The sequence below is a fragment of the Drosophila sulfurigaster genome, chromosome 3 (genome assembly GCF_023558435.1).
Source record: "Drosophila sulfurigaster albostrigata strain 15112-1811.04 chromosome 3, ASM2355843v2, whole genome shotgun sequence".
NCBI lineage: Eukaryota > Metazoa > Arthropoda > Insecta > Diptera > Drosophilidae > Drosophila > Drosophila sulfurigaster.
Genome location: NC_084883.1, coordinates 5,265,144 through 5,280,843, shown reverse-complemented (window position 1 = coordinate 5,280,843; position 15,700 = coordinate 5,265,144). Strand labels below are relative to the sequence as shown.

At 36.4% G+C, this 15,700-nt stretch overlaps 3 protein-coding genes across 3 annotated transcripts; 2 read left to right on the top strand and 1 right to left on the bottom strand.

The window, feature by feature from the left end:
- The first annotated feature begins 4,051 nt into the window (after nucleotides 1-4,051).
- Nucleotides 4,052-4,989, top strand: LOC133844004 (uncharacterized). Its single transcript, XM_062277785.1, has 2 exons — nucleotides 4,052-4,164; nucleotides 4,224-4,989. Exons 1-2 carry the CDS (start codon nucleotides 4,096-4,098, stop codon nucleotides 4,890-4,892), a joined length of 738 nt encoding a protein of 245 aa, XP_062133769.1. The 5' UTR covers nucleotides 4,052-4,095; the 3' UTR covers nucleotides 4,893-4,989.
- Nucleotides 4,990-5,833: 844 nt separating this feature from the next.
- Nucleotides 5,834-6,925, top strand: LOC133844917 (uncharacterized). The gene is made up of 2 exons (XM_062279213.1): nucleotides 5,834-5,918; nucleotides 5,975-6,925. The coding sequence occupies exons 1-2, from the start codon at nucleotides 5,865-5,867 to the stop codon at nucleotides 6,320-6,322; spliced, it is 402 nt and encodes a 133-aa protein (XP_062135197.1). The 5' UTR covers nucleotides 5,834-5,864; the 3' UTR covers nucleotides 6,323-6,925.
- A 9-nt stretch (nucleotides 6,926-6,934) lies between these two features.
- Nucleotides 6,935-7,639, bottom strand: LOC133844916 (general odorant-binding protein 56a). The gene is made up of 2 exons (XM_062279212.1): nucleotides 7,529-7,639; nucleotides 6,935-7,334 (listed from the first exon to the last, which is right to left on the bottom strand). Exons 1-2 carry the CDS (start codon nucleotides 7,586-7,588, stop codon nucleotides 6,990-6,992), a joined length of 405 nt encoding a protein of 134 aa, XP_062135196.1. The 5' UTR covers nucleotides 7,589-7,639; the 3' UTR covers nucleotides 6,935-6,989.
- Between the last annotated feature and the right edge of the window lie 8,061 nt (nucleotides 7,640-15,700).

Below are 15,700 nucleotides of genomic sequence, written 5' to 3'. Positions count from 1 at the left end.
TCGAATCACAAGCGTAATTTTAAAGCTAGAGTTGCGAATTTTGGTATATTCTATAGCTATACTACTATAGTAGTTATGATTCCTGAAAATTTGGTTGCGATCAGATAAAAATTGTGGAAGTTATTAAAGAAATACTTTTGTATGGGCAATAACGCCTACTTACTAGGGGTCTGAGTTGCTTTGGCTGACAATCTGGTCCATTGTGCCGTCTATGGTATATTTTCAATGGTGTGCTGTATCGATATACCAAACATACCATTTGGTATATTTTTAGTATTTTTAATATTTTCGGTTTATTTTGAAAATAATACCGCAATATTTTGCCCTTATTAAAAATGGGTAGCGGGTATCTCACAGTCGAGCACTCGACTGTAACTTTCTTACTTGTTTTGAAATATATTTGAATATTTAAAGTATTTTAAATATAATTTCATCTCAATTTGAAATTCAGAATAAATGAAGTAATTTTCCTAGCGGCAAGTCACAAACATATAAATATATTTGTATATTCAAGGTCATTAGTCACATCAATACAAAATAAATTTGAAAAGCAATACAAATATAAATACTAATACAACAAATGGATTTCGCAAAGGGGCTAAAAGGGCTTCGATGACTTTGTTGCTGTGTGCAACAAAGTTGAGGTACCTTATTAAAGTGTCATTAATAAAAGCATTAAATGCGCAGTTTTTAATAGTTCAAACGACAAGCGATCTAGGAAAATTGCATTTGAGTCATCAGAGTAAACTTGGCAGTAATTAGAAGCAAACCTTATAATTTAAGTAGAACAGTAGTTGTATTTAAATTTAAATAATGCTTTAATTTATGTGACTTTTCGATTGTTATTTTCTTATTTATAAAATAATTCTATTTATATAGATAAGAACTTTATTTGTCTCTTTTGAAGTGGTCGTGTTTAGGATAAATGAATAAATTGTTTATACATTATACAAAACAATTGTATTAATTTTAAGATAGAGTTCTTATACTTTATATTTTCAAATTATCATGGCTTGGATTAAATTAATTGTGGTATATTAATATATATCTATAAATCGAATATTCTTATATTTAATGATAACTAGTAATATGAGTTAACGATTTAGCTGAATAAAAATGTATTAATATATTTAATGAAAATAGACTTATTCTTAGAAAGAGCGTAAATTTACGATGCAATTTGCAAATAGGCGTGAGAAATTCGCTTTCTTGTCCAGTTTTCCGTACACTTAAGTAATTTTAGAAAATTTAATAATCTTCTACGAAAATTTCTAGTTTTAGGCTCCGTAATAATTTTGTAATTGTATTCATTGATTTGTTGTGGATAATATAGACTTACACAAAGCATTACTGTGCCCTATGCAAAACTGGAAACTTTGCTGTCCTTTTTGTGTTTGGCCATTTGCATAACAGTTGGACGTCATTAGACGTTGTCAGACCGTCGTCAGGGCGTTAAGTCCTTCGCTCAGTCCCAAAGGTATTTGGACGTTTGCACGTTTATGCAATGCATAAATATTGATGAGCGTCGCTTTTTCTGCAGCAGCGAACAACAAAAGGAGGCCAACACGCCGTATGCGTAATGTGTAGGAACAAATGAATAGGCCCAAGTTAAAGCGAAGAAGGGGTGTTGCTTGTGATATACTGAGTTTTTTTTCGTGTCGTCACAGAAGTGAAAAGCCAAAATCCAATTAACAAATCATTAAACATTCATTGAGCACGTGGCGCAATTGCAATTGCCAGTGGGTCAGTCAGGTGTACGGAGTACGGGTTGATTTTCGTAGTCACCTTTATAGGGTTGCTGGCAGGCACGTGAGGGACCGAGACAATCGCTTGGGGAATTTGGGTAAGTTAGGCTGGGGAATCAGCTGACTGAACCGCTTCGCTGCCTGAGTATCTGACTGTCTGACTGTCTGCTTTTGGACTGAGAGCTGGACAGACTGGCGTCTATAATTCATTTTGTCACTTCCTGGCAGAGAACTGGCTGTCATGTCACTTCCATTTAGCATCCGTTTCAGTTGCAGTTGTCTGCACAAAAGCTTTGGCATAATCACTGATGCGTTTACTAATGTCTATTAAAAAGCAAAACCAGCACAATACATTTCGTCTCGTCTCCTGTCGCTTTTGCCGCCCTCACTCTCCACTCTCCAATCAACAATCTTTCCCCAGTCCACACTCTTCAGGGCAAGCTAATGCATTTAAGTAGACAGCTCGTGGTTTCTGCGCTGGCGGCTTGTCAAAGAAACCAACACGCGTGGTCGTGGTTGAGGACGCCGTCGCTGCCAAAGGGACAAACACATTGATGCTTCACTAGCCTTTTGTCTTGACAGACAGACAGACAGGCAGAAGGAGAGACAGCCAAAGGAACCGCCAAGCAGCAGCCGGGCAACTTTTCTTATTTCGCTTGTCTTGGCTGTCTTGTTAGTTGGCTCAATGGCTGGGCAATGAGTTCTGTTTGGTGAGTGAAGGGGGGCGAAAGCTAAAGAGGCTGGACTGGGGGTTGGTCGGGATTGTGGCTAGTTGCCGTTGATGCCGCCGCCTGCGGTTCTCACATTAATGTAATTTAATTTTATAAAAACTGCGCTCTGGGGGTTGTTATACATGTATTGCCATCGCCATCGCCATCGCCATTGTGGCATTGACAGTTCAGCGTTTAGCTGTCTTTGCTTTGATCTTAAAGACATACGTGTTCAGTTCTGTGTCCTGTGCCAAATCCCGTTTCTTTCCGTGTTCCTGATAACCAGAACACGTCTGTTACTGAGTTCATCAATTAGGAAATGCTTTTAAGTTTACTGAACTCAGGGAGAAATATCTCAGAGAGCGCGTTGAATGAGGTAATAAGATAGCCAGGACCGATAACATTATCTGCGAACTGCATTTCAGTTTCTTAAGTAATTAGAAAAAAATTCTTGGTGTATTGGTGTATTTAAATCAATTTATCCCATAGTTGATTATTATTTATTTCACATATTTAATAGCATATGTGAAGTTATTTAGTAATACGTTATCAAGAAGTATTTAATAACATTATTTTAAATGTATTTGAAATTAACAAGTTTTCTCACCAACTTTATTAGTTGTTAGCTGAAGATGTAAGAACTGTGCTGTATGAAAATTCTTTCCCGTTAATTGTCTAATTTTCGCCATCAATCAGTCAGCTGACAACAATTTCATTTGTATTATAAATCCCTATAAAATTCAACATTCCACTTACTGATAGAATAATGGAAGTTGTAAATATGGATATGTAGTAAAGTAATTCATTATTAAGAAATAATAAATAAATTTATTGTTTTATTTATTTGAAATTAAAAAGTTTTCACACCCATTCTAACTGAAGATTAAATAACTATACTACTGTCAACTTAAAATAATTGTACAATACTTATATTATAAATCCTAATAAAGTTCTACATTAACATTTTAATGTAAATGTTAGTGAAAATTAAAAAAATATATATATTGAGAATAAGTGTTTTTTATAAAAATATTATATTAAGATGAATACTATCTTAAAATAGATATTAGTACAAACATTCAAAATGTATATTTTCTTTATTTTTCTAAGAAAGTCGAATTACATTCTTAGTTCAATACTTAGGTCAGCTTTGAAATATGTATATAATATATATGGTGTGGATCATTATCGATATTTTGACCAGCAATTATTCGCAAATCGCTTTGGCAACGCACTCATGCGTATCTTTGACAACGATAATGCTAGTGTTTACCCAAATCTATGGATTACTAAGCTGTGCTCTTTGAACCGAATGCGATATGGTCATTTAAATAATCAGTTTAATGAGAGTTGAAATGCTTCGGGTGACAAGAGCAATGAGCATGAAATATGTATAATTATTGAAACTGTACGAATTTTATGGATTTGATCTGATCTATGAAGATCGATGCCTATTCAGGCATGAAGAGACTAATTAAAGTTCTTCATAATTTGTCAGCGAATTATTCCAGTGATTAAAGTCATAATTTGCTAACGACCGAATGCTATAAAAGCCATTGCATGATCCGTCGCAGCTCCATATAACTGTCGATTTATCGATTTTAAACGAACTCCAAAATAATCATACGCGAAATTGTGGAATGTATAAAAAAGTATATCTGTTGTCATTGCTGTGTCTAAATCTCAGTAATCTGTTTCAACCAGCATGGGTGAGTTTAGTTTCTTTGATATCTCAGAAGGCAGATCGAATAACTTTTTTATACTGTAGACTCGTTCTGTCTCTGTCTCGCTGAACATGTCGATGACTCGCAACGAAGTCGAGGATCGAAATCAGACGACAACAGCATCGCCGAAGATCACCCGAGAGCTGCTGCAATCGTGCATGAGGGAGACGGAGATATCGATGTCGCAGCTGAAACTTTTTCGACTCAGTCTGCTCTTCAATGAGAACTCCAACAATGACCCTGAGCTGGACATGGCCACTGGCAATGTTGACGATAATCTGAAGAACGACAACAATGTGGCAGACATCGACTATGATAGCACAGTGCAACTTCCCAGCCTCGATCTCAAACGGAATGAGCCACTCCATTGCTTTGTCCGCTGTCTATACGATGGCTTGGGCCTCATTCACTACGAAATGGTGTTCGAGGAGGCATTCAAAATGGAGGTGCAGAGTCTGTTGCAGCGTCAGAAGCCCGACCTGACCGAGTGCCAGGATATCAGGAGCACTAATCGCTGTGAGGCTGCCTACAAGCTGCGCCTTTGCTACAATCATCTAAAGAATTTGGAGGCTGAGCAACGGCTGCGAGAGGTTCTCGAACGCAGTGAAACTAGCAGCGATACATTGCCCGATAATGATGAGCTCGATGCGAATGAAAAAGACGAAAAGACGAACGAGGTCATCAATGGCATACAAGAAACCGCAGCAGCTTAGTTTATTTTAACCTTTATTATCAACTTATGTAATGTATGTAACAAATTTATTATATTTATCGGAAGAGAAAAGTAAATGTTTAAATGGTACAATAAACTAGCAAAAGCACTGCATACTCAATGCTGTGCTTGGCAATAAAATAACATGAAATTGTAAATTCATTGCCTACTTTTAGGCTGGATTAAAAATCGAATAATGTAGGAAAGTTATACGAGTATGACACATATTGTAATTGAACAGAGCTATGATATCATATCTCCCCTGAATGTAGTAAAAGTGTGAATTTATAATTTCTCATATGTATGTATTTAAATACGATTTTAATCTTGTACGAACCTAACATGAGTAAGTTTAGCACTGAAAAACTGTTATTTCTCACAAGTTTTTTGGTCATAATAAGTACTTGAAATTCAACCTTTTTAGCGAACGGTATGGATTTCACAATTATACTTAATATATCGCTATTTGACGAGAATTGTTTGGTAACGACTCTATGTGACGATTGACTTTCTTCATGTCGCATAATTCATATTATCATCGATAATCTACACCTAAACTAACGATAAACTATCTTAAGCAGAGGAATGCAGAAATGGACCGACTGATGAAACAGTAGAGGCTTATTGGTAAGCATATTACACTCCTAAAATATTCGTAATTCTACATTTATTTCAGTCAAAGTACTAAAATGAAATAGAGTATTAATCTTATTACACCTATTTGTAAAATGTGAAATAATTTGTTCAGTGTATTTCGATAACATAAAATTGGAGCTTGTTAACGTATCATGTAGTAATTTAAAATTTAACGCTAGGTTTTTTAATCAATGACCAATTTATACAAAAAATTACAAACTTAACAACTTAATTAAATGGAAATTGGGAAACGCATGTAAGTTCTAATATAACGCGTGAACTATTTAAACGAATTGAAAATCACTGAAATCAGTTAAAGTTATTTCAAACTAACAAGATGAAAGTCGTTCTGCTTATTTTGATTGTGTGCTCCTTCTACGAGTTTGCGCTGGTGAGTTTAGTTTAATACTAAAAAGGATTCAGTTGAATTGAAAATATGTATGACAGGCTCAGAGTGCTGCGGACTTGGCTGCCTATAAGGCTATGCAGCAGCAGTGCATCACCGAACTGAAGATATCGGCAGCTGAGGCAGCGCAAATCACCAGCGATAAGTTGGTTGCCAATCCATCTGAGGCCTACAAGTGTTTCCACAGCTGTCTCTATAAGAAACTGGGTCTCATCACTGGCGAACAGCCAAACGACGCTGCTATTCTCAAGTTCGCCCAGGCACGCTTCAGCAAGATTTCGCAGGACAAGATCAAGACGGAGCTGAAGGCTTGCTCTGCACCGGGTCCAGCGAATTGCGATTTCGTGTACAAGTATGAGATGTGTGTGGCAAAAGCATTAACTGCCTAAGAGGGGAGTGTTGCAGGAGGCAACAATGCATGCGTGTTGCATAAATGATGGGTGATCCGGCAATCACGTAGTTGAATCCCTTAAATAATAAAGTTATTCTACAATATTAACGCATTTACTGCATAATCGAGGTGTGAGCTGCATTGTGCATTTAATTATGCAAATTGAAAATGGCAAATGAGTCAACACATTCACAAAACATAAACACACTTATGCACACACAAGTCCAACAACCGATTTCAAAACACAATTTCGACAAGATGCGAAATGGAATATTCCTTCAATTGTATTTTGATGATATCAAAATTTATATCAAAGTATTTTAACAGACTTTTAACACGTTCAATAACATGTTGATTGCAATGCATTAAAAGTGATGCACTTTAATTTAATTAAATTGCGGAAGTCACACGAATTCGCAGATGAGAACATGCCTTGGGCAAAAATAATACAAATATGTGCATAATCCATTTAAGCTGATGGCTTGGGGAGCAGTCGCGGGGAGGCAGTTAAAGCCGCAATTAAGCTGTGACAAACTGTGACACGTACAAAACCCAACCACCCAACATTCAGAGCTTTTTGTTTGTCTATTATGAAATACAGTTGTTATTATTGTTTTTCAATGCAAGAATAAATTAATTATAATTTATTGAACAGCAGCAGCTGCTTAAGCCTTCTTGAACTCATCGAAACATTCGTGCAACTTGACTGCAGTTTCACACTTATTAGCGCCCTTAACCGAGCTGCACTTTGCCAAGGCAGCTTTGGTCTTCTCCTCACCAATGATGGCACCCAGCTTGGCAAGCACAACATCGGGCTGGATCTCGCCGTCCTTGAGGGTGCCGACCTTCTCGAAGAAGCAGTTGGCAAAGCACTTGATGTTCTCAGTGGGATCGCTGAAGTCCTTGGCCTTAACCTTGGCTACCTCAGCCTCGGTGAGACCGATTTCCTTGGAGCAGGTTTCTCCATACTGCTTGGCCAAGACCTTTTGTTCCTCGTTCAGCTCAATGGGCTAAGGGCGCAAAGAGATGATGTTTGAAAAATTCAAAAATAATCAATTATAATTCTTCTGTTGTTCAGTTTAGTATCTGAAAATCAATTATACTTGTTTTTGTTTTATATAACGATGATGATAAGTACTGGTAATTTTGTTAATTACTCTACATTTCTAGTATATCTCTATCAGCAGATCAGATAATATCTTACCGATGCCACAGCAAGAGCCACGAACAGAGCACTCAAAGCGATCACAAAAATGGAGTTCATGTTTATCACTGACTTGTTAGAACGTTGGCGAAGTTCTGATAGCTTTCGGAGCTTCGCTCAGCGCTTTTATATCCAAAATTCGGTAATGAAAGCCGGTTTTTTATGGCTCCCGGCTGTGTTTGTTGTGTGATTTGCTCTTTGACCAGCTTATTGTTTTTTGCTGTGGTTTTTGGTTTATTTTTGTTTTGTTTGGTTTTGTTTGATTTGATTTTGCGAGTCTTCCATCACGGCAAGTACTTTCGTCAACTAATGGCCCAGGGCTAAAGTCGATCGGACTATGAAAGCTGGTCATTTTTGTTGTTGCCATTTTTCCTTTTTTTTTTGTATCTATTTCTTCTGTGGGCTCATTTAAGACAGACAGTCGATCGAATCAATTATGCATGCAGACAACAGACCCTGTTAGATCCAGACTTTTAAAGTGGTCTACGGATCATAAGTGTTTTTCACCAAGCCAAACAAGAGCCAACGAATTGTGGCATCAACATAAATCGGGACTTAATGTATTTTTATTTGGTGGCCAGCTGTTTACTCATTATCGCGGTACTCAATCAGCAGTCGAAATGAAAACTTTGCACTTTGGCAAAAAGAAAAAGACGAAGAAAGAAAGAACCCTCACTTGAGACATATTTGAGGATAGGTGAGAGAGTCGTATTGAAAGTTGAGAGATGATGAAGAAGCAGAAGAAGAGTAAGAACAAGAAAATAATACGAGAGGAAGACAGACGACGGCAAAGTTTTTTCATTTGAATCCTATTATTTCAACGTAGTTGTAATCTTATTATCCACGAGATGACAGCAAAATGACATTTAGAAAATTTCACGCTGTGTGAAATGTACAAAAACAACAAAAAACACACACACACACAATTGAGAAAGCAAAACCAAAGCGAATACGGGAATGCAAGAAAGTCAACAGAGCAATGCGTGTGGATGTGATTGTATTTGTGTGTGTGTGAGAGTGCGTGTGTGAGGGGGAGGCAAGAAGAGAATCAGCAAACTGCGACTGTTTCTCTCTCTCCCTCCTTGTCTCTCTGCTTCTGCTTGGCATGTTTTCACCAAGTTTTCCACTCGCTGCCTGTCGCTGCTTCCCTTTTAATTTCAATTCTGACATTTGTTTGTCTGCTGTCAAAATAAAGTAGCTTTTGCGCCAAAGAAAATAAAAGATTGCGATTGAAAATTGCCAACGCTTTTCCTACAATTTTGTGGCTGCGAGGTTTCTTTCCCCCACAATTCTCCCACAACCTAAAAATAATAATAATAATAAACTAAAGCTTGTTTGACTCTGTGTAAATTCTTTGAAATCCTCACGAGGTAATCTTAATTCAATTTCCTTGCGGTTCCCGCAGCCAAACTCAAAAGTCAAAGTCATGCTTCAACTTTTTGCATTTCTTGGTCCTTTTATTTTCTTCTTTTTCGCATTTTGAATCTGGCATATGTCTGATTGCCACAATTGCCACAATTTGACAATGCCATGGTTTATTTTTTGCATATGCGGGTATAAATAAATTAAAAATACATTTAAGTAAAATTTATTCAAATTCAAAATCTGTGCAAATTCTATTTATTTCTTAATTTAGCTACAATATTGATCTAATTTAGATACAGAGGGAGAAAACAGTAAAGTGATTTCTATATGTTAAACCTTTTAAATTCATTTCAAAATAAAAGATATGTAGGTGTCTTATAATTCGTTTGTGATAAAATTAACATTGAATAGAGAAGCGTCCAATAAAATCCATGAATATATGATTTACTTGCAATTTGCCAATGAGTAATTTATTAAGAGCCCAATAATTTGAAGAAAAGACAATGGCAAATAAAGTAGAAATATCATGGAGAAGGAAAAGGCTTATCTGAGAAATATAGAGTATAATAGATTTTGAATTAGGTGCTAATAATAAAGTATTAAGAAGACTTTGATGGATTGTTTGCTTATTGATTCAATATTTCTATGACGGATTTGCAGCGCGTGAAGCTTTGTATTAAGTTATGTAGTAATGCTTAATGCTTGAATTATCTGTAAAACGCGTTATAAATAGAGTTCCCCAGAATCCTCCATAGCTAGACAATGAGCAGAGGCTTTGTGCCATTGAAGAAGTTACTCGATGGCTTTGCCATAAGCTCTCTCTCTCTCTCTCTTACTCTTAACCCAAGGCCTTAAGCATCACCACACAGATGTCTTTTCTCCACTGCCTTCCCCTTCGCCCGCTCTCTGTCACTGGTATCCTTGCTCCCCCTTGTATCCACAAGCCATGCTAGAAATTAAGTACAATTTTCATTTTAAATTAAGCTGCCAGAGCAGGCTTCAGCTTTGCCTCCAACACCTCCTTTTGTTGTCTGCTTTAGCAACATTCGACGTCATTAATCACCACAGAGGCAACAGCAACAACAACAACAAGCAGACCGAGAAGAATAATAAGAACAACAACAACAAGAATATGGCTAGCCAGGGTATTTGTCAGAGCCTTTTGGGTTACTTTACTGCGTACTGTTGACTGTGAAGCATTTTCTAATCGTCCAAAAACTCAGCCGAAAAACTTGTGCAGCACATGTCAGAGGGCAAGCCGGAGTTGGAGTTGGAGTTGGAGCTGAGTGAGGGAGGGGAAAAAAAAACAACAACTATGTAAACTCCAATTTGGTACCCACCTGTCTGAGGGGGGTTTCAATGGTATTTTTTTCCTTGCTGTGAAGCAGAGAAAAATGGTCGCTAAATTTGCGTGAAAAGGCAAATAATTTGAAAGTCCCAGGGGGTTCTAAATAAGTAAATTTAAATTGCATTTGTATGCGTTCAAAAATTTGCTGCCTTTTATTTATTCCTATATTTCCCATTGACTGAGTGCTGGAGTTTGGTGGTTCGCTCTTTGCACCACAACAAGTTTCTGTTGCTTTTGCTTTGGCTGCCGTTATAAATTTGCGTGTCAAAAGCGACGCGGCAAAGTTTTTTTGATGTTTCGCATACGAAAGCAAAGTTTCAAATGGTCGACGAGTTGGGTGTCCTGTATCCCCCCAATTCCCCGATTCCCCGATTCCACCGCCTCACTCCCACTCCCACTCCAATTCCAGTCATTCCTCTTCCTCCGTGTTTTTGTGCAAATGTTAATGTCCTTATCAGCGCTTCAGCATTTTTACATGTGTCCCATTTGAAATATGCGGCGCTGTTTTTCTGCTGCTTTTGCATGCGGTTAAGAGTCGAGTTGAGTTTGGTGCTTTTTTAAGCCCCCTTAAAACTGGATTTTAAGGGGTATAATGTGCTTACAGATAGTTTTGCAACCGATAGTTCGAACAGCAGTCGAAAAAACTGTGTAAATTGCTTTATCGAAAACTGATTTCAATCTCAAACAACATGTTCGCATTCATTGCAGGCGTATTAAAGATAAAAAAATTAAATTTCTCTTATCTTGGGTTTATTTACACTATCAACAAAAGCAGTTTTTAGGTTTGAACACACATTTTGATAAATACATTTTTATTGCCATGGGGCAAAAACGTTTTTTTTTTCTAAAAATATTGTTGTGATTAATAATTGGGTTTTTTTTTTTACATTTTATTTTCTGGTATTGGCACAACTAACGTTTACAGTTTCTCTGAAAGAATGGTATATTGGGTTTTTCTAAAATTTGTTGAATCACCACAATTGAAAATGTGATATTGACATGTTCATAAAGTGGGTGGTAGGGACTTTTAGACTATAAAATTTGGTATGAATAATCCCTTATCATATTTTCCGTTAACATATTTTGAATGCTTGATTGCTTTAAATCTTATTTAATCTATTTAGGATAGTTGTAGTCAGCTTATGAAACTGGATCGATTTCTGTCGACTTTAGTGCTCTCATAACATGTACTTTTCATTTGTCTCTTTTATCAAGTTAATGAAAAAACTCTTCACTATCTTTTAAAAATTAGAGGGTATGTCAGACTAAGGTTTAGCAATCGTTACCCTTCATTCTTGTTCTTTTTCGTGTTGTTTCCGTTGCAGTTGATGTCAAGTGTCAAGTGTTGGACAGTTGAAGTTATTTATTATAACGACAATTACATAGCATAGGAACCAGTAGCATTTGGTGGTGGTGCAGTGGGTGCAAAAGCGGTTCACGTGCTGTCAGAGCGTTTTGCCTTTGTCAATAATTACATTTGTGTTAAATGTAAATTAGAAAATGCCACAAAAGTCAGCGCAAAAAAAGAAATGGAAAAGGAAAAGCAGCAGCAAACAGACGAAGGACCAAAAGAACTGGCCATAATGTGACTGCTGGCCACGCCCTCATATACCATACACTTTTCACATCTAATAAAATTACTCTGAAGAAGAAGAAGAATCGCCAACTGAGAATAACGCCCACATTTGAGCAAATCTCTTTCGCTCACATTTCGCTTTGTGCATTGCCAAAAAAAAAGGAAAGAGAAGAGAAGAAAAGAGAGAAAAATTTGCTAATGTAATGATGCTTAAAAGTGTTTCAAAGTATTTCTAACCATTTGCTATGTTTATTTTTATTTAAATGCCAACATGTACATACATATGTATGTGTATGTGTATATGTGGGTGTGCGTATGCGTATGCGTGTGTGAATACATGTGTATCTGTGTGTATGAGCTTGGGTATTTGCATTTTTGTTAGTGGGCGTTTGATTGAATTGAAAATGCTTTGCCAAAATATTTTCCATTTCCCCTGCTGTTCTATTTATTCCATCCTGCCATCCTTCCATCCTCACATCCCTCCTCCCGATGTCCTTCGATGCTCTGCCTTGTCTTCAGTCCTTCTGTTGCTTTGTGAACTGCTTTTCTTAAGGGTTAAAGGAACTCGCACATAATTTGCTAAATGGCTTAAAGTGTGAGCTCTGTGTAACTCAGACAATCAGCCAAGGATTTAAGAAAAGGATTTTCCAAGAATTAGTCTAAAAGAATCTTGCTTCATATGCTCAACTTTAAATAATTGCTTGATATCCTTCTCTATTCACATCCTTATGATTAAGCTTATGATACTCCAAGGTTAAACTAAAGATTAAAAAACATTCCATAAATTTCTGAGAAAAGAGATATACTCGAATATTTTACCTCAATTTAAATGCAAGCATCCATCATCCCCCGTTGTTCTGATCCGCTATTCAACTTTTCTATGAAATACATTCGCCGTATAATTTAATTCTAGCAAGCGTGCTTTCAAATCTGGCGTTGAATTAAATTTCTGCATTAAAAGAGAAAGTCAAATATGATGACATTCTTGTCGTTTTCCGTGTTGTTAAAGTTATTAATTATGTATTGCAATTTTATTGTCAATTAATTTTCGATATTGGTATAAATATTAATTATTTAAAATAACTAGAAACGATAACTTATATTATTACATTCTGTTAACCCTTTTAAATGTTTTACCATTGGTTATTATAATACTTTTATCTATTAATCTATTTTTTACTGCGGGTGTTAATTGCTTTGAGATTGTGGTATATTTTGTACTGTATGGTATATTTCGAATGTAGTACTTAATCAATATACCATATATGGTCTCTATTTTAGTATTTTTGCAGGATGTTCATTTGCTATATTTTAATAATAATACTGACCTGCTTCACTTTTTTTTTGATTACACTCGACTTGTTTTAATTTATTCAACGATAATATTCTAATACATATTTAATTGCTTTTTTTTGTCTAATACATATTAAGTTGTTTTTTTAGTATATGATGTGTACTTCTTTATATACTTCTTGAATTTTCATAATAATAGCTTACCATGTGTCTTATATCTCGCCTTTCTAAACATCCTACCTAAAGGCTTTTAATGATAAACATCATCTCTTTTGCCTTCTACATATGTATGTCAACTCCTTTAAATGCATATGAGGTTTGGTCAAAATAAGTTTTTCTATATATTTGTTATAGTACTATTTTCTTTTTTGCTGTACTGGTCCAATACTTAGCAAAGAAATTACATTTAAAAAACTTAAAAAAAAATTAAAAAAATTTACATATGTATCCTATTGAACTTCTTAAATGTTTTAACATTTAGTTAAGTAGTTTAATTTCGTATTCAATTTTAAAATATATTTAATAATTCTACAAATGTAGCATTGCATGCTACAGTCGTATGTTGTTTCTTAAACACATCGCACTTTTGTAAACGTTCTATCGTATTAAATAATTAACTGCATTTCTTTTCCCTTATCTTATAATATAATATGTCTTTCTGATATTCTATTTATTATTCTTCTATATAGTTATATACTAAATTGGGTTTCTTACCTTATACAGTTTAGAATTATAATCATTTATTCACATTTTAAATATATTATTACTTTACCCTTAATATTCCTAAAAATATACCATTGTTTGCAATAGTTGTATGGTATTTCTTATATAAGTTAACGTGCCGAGCAATACTGACGTCACAAATAGTCAGGCTTGAGACACTAACTTGCGAGTCGTCGAAAGAGAGGTGCATATGGAGCTTTGGTGAGCGTCGACTGCGGCCCAAATGCAGTCAATCGCCGATCTAGAGCTTGAAAGCTGAGAGTGCAGAACTTTGTGTGATTAGTTTTAAGTTATGCTAGTTAGATTAGATCTGAAGCTTAAGCTCTCAAGAGCAAGAACCACAAAAAATGAAAGAATAAATAATTAAAACTTAATCATATTAACTTATACAGCATAACTTTGCAAATATTCTGCCGTATCGTGTTAAATAATTAACTTAATTTCTTTCGCCTTATCATGCCTCATACTCGTTGCTCTCATTATCAATTTCCCTTAGCTGCACTCGAGCTCTGCACTTGACTCTGGCTAACTATTCGGGCATGCAGCTCTTAGCAAGTTCTCAACTCGCTTGGCTAAGTTCAATGCCATAACTTGACAAGCTCAAGTGTTTTTCTTGCTGTTTGCTGTTTGCTGTTTGCAGTTGGCTGTTTGCATTTCTTTTCTATTTCCTTTTCATTTGTGGCCTGCTTGCCTGCCTGGTCTCGCACTCGTACTCGTACTTGTACTCGATGTGGTGTGCTCATACTCTGCGAGTCCTATTCCAATTGTGGCTATATAATGCCATATGCTTATATCTATATCCGTATCTAACGAGCAGCATGCTGTGCCACACTACAGCCACTATAATATGCCAAATTAAAACTTTAACTAGCGCGCCGAGTGTCCTAGAGCGCGTCGACGTCGGCGTTGGCGTCGGCATAAGGAGCAAGTGCAGCTAAAGCCGGCGACAGACTGTCATCATTATCATTAACAGACGCCTCGGTTCGCACCTTCTCCGTGTGCCGCCTGGCATCATGCAACATCCGCTGCCGCTGTGGCAGCCGCTGCTGCTGTTGTGGCGCTTATTATTGTCGCTGAAGTGGCCGCCATGAGCAGTCTCTGCGTGGTCCTCTGGCTGGCTGTGCATCCTGTCGCCCAAAAGTGACAACGCCAGAGCACATCAACGAGAGGCACGGAGGCGCCGCTTCCGTTGCAGTTTGTTTTTCACTCTGTTCGCAGACGGCTTAGTATAAGTATACTTATGTGTATAAGTGTGTTGTGTAACTATGCACATGTGTGTGTGTGTTTTTATGAGTTGGTGGCATAAAAAACAAAATGCACGCGTTAATCTTTCTAACAAACCAAGGCTACGTATAGTGAGAGAGTGTGTGTGTGTGTGGAGGAAGGGTTTATGTTGCAAATAACTTTGCTTGCACTTCGGCCTAACATAATTTATGCACTGCGCCATGCTTAGTAGTGGGCGTGGCGGGACAGGGCAGTTACTAACTAACACTATCATATTTAATTACGTACTTAGGATATGACCAGCTTTCGGGGTAGCTACTTTTCAACCTTGTGTTACAGCATAATTAAATGAAACAAAGCCAGATGAAGCAGCTTGCAACTAGCTACAAAATTTAGTCTACTCACATGAAAGAATATTTTATTCTAAAAATGTACCTCATTTAAGTAGTGTGAATACGTAATAACACTGAACTGGGGGAACGTTTTGGTGATTAAGATTTCTTTTATAAGCTATAAAAAGTCAATTGAAAATGAGTTTTATTTTCAGCGAAAATTACTTAAAAATCATTATTATTTTTGAGATTTGTTTACTGATGAAAATTATGGAGACCTTGTGCAACAGCTCAAAAATAATAATCATAGT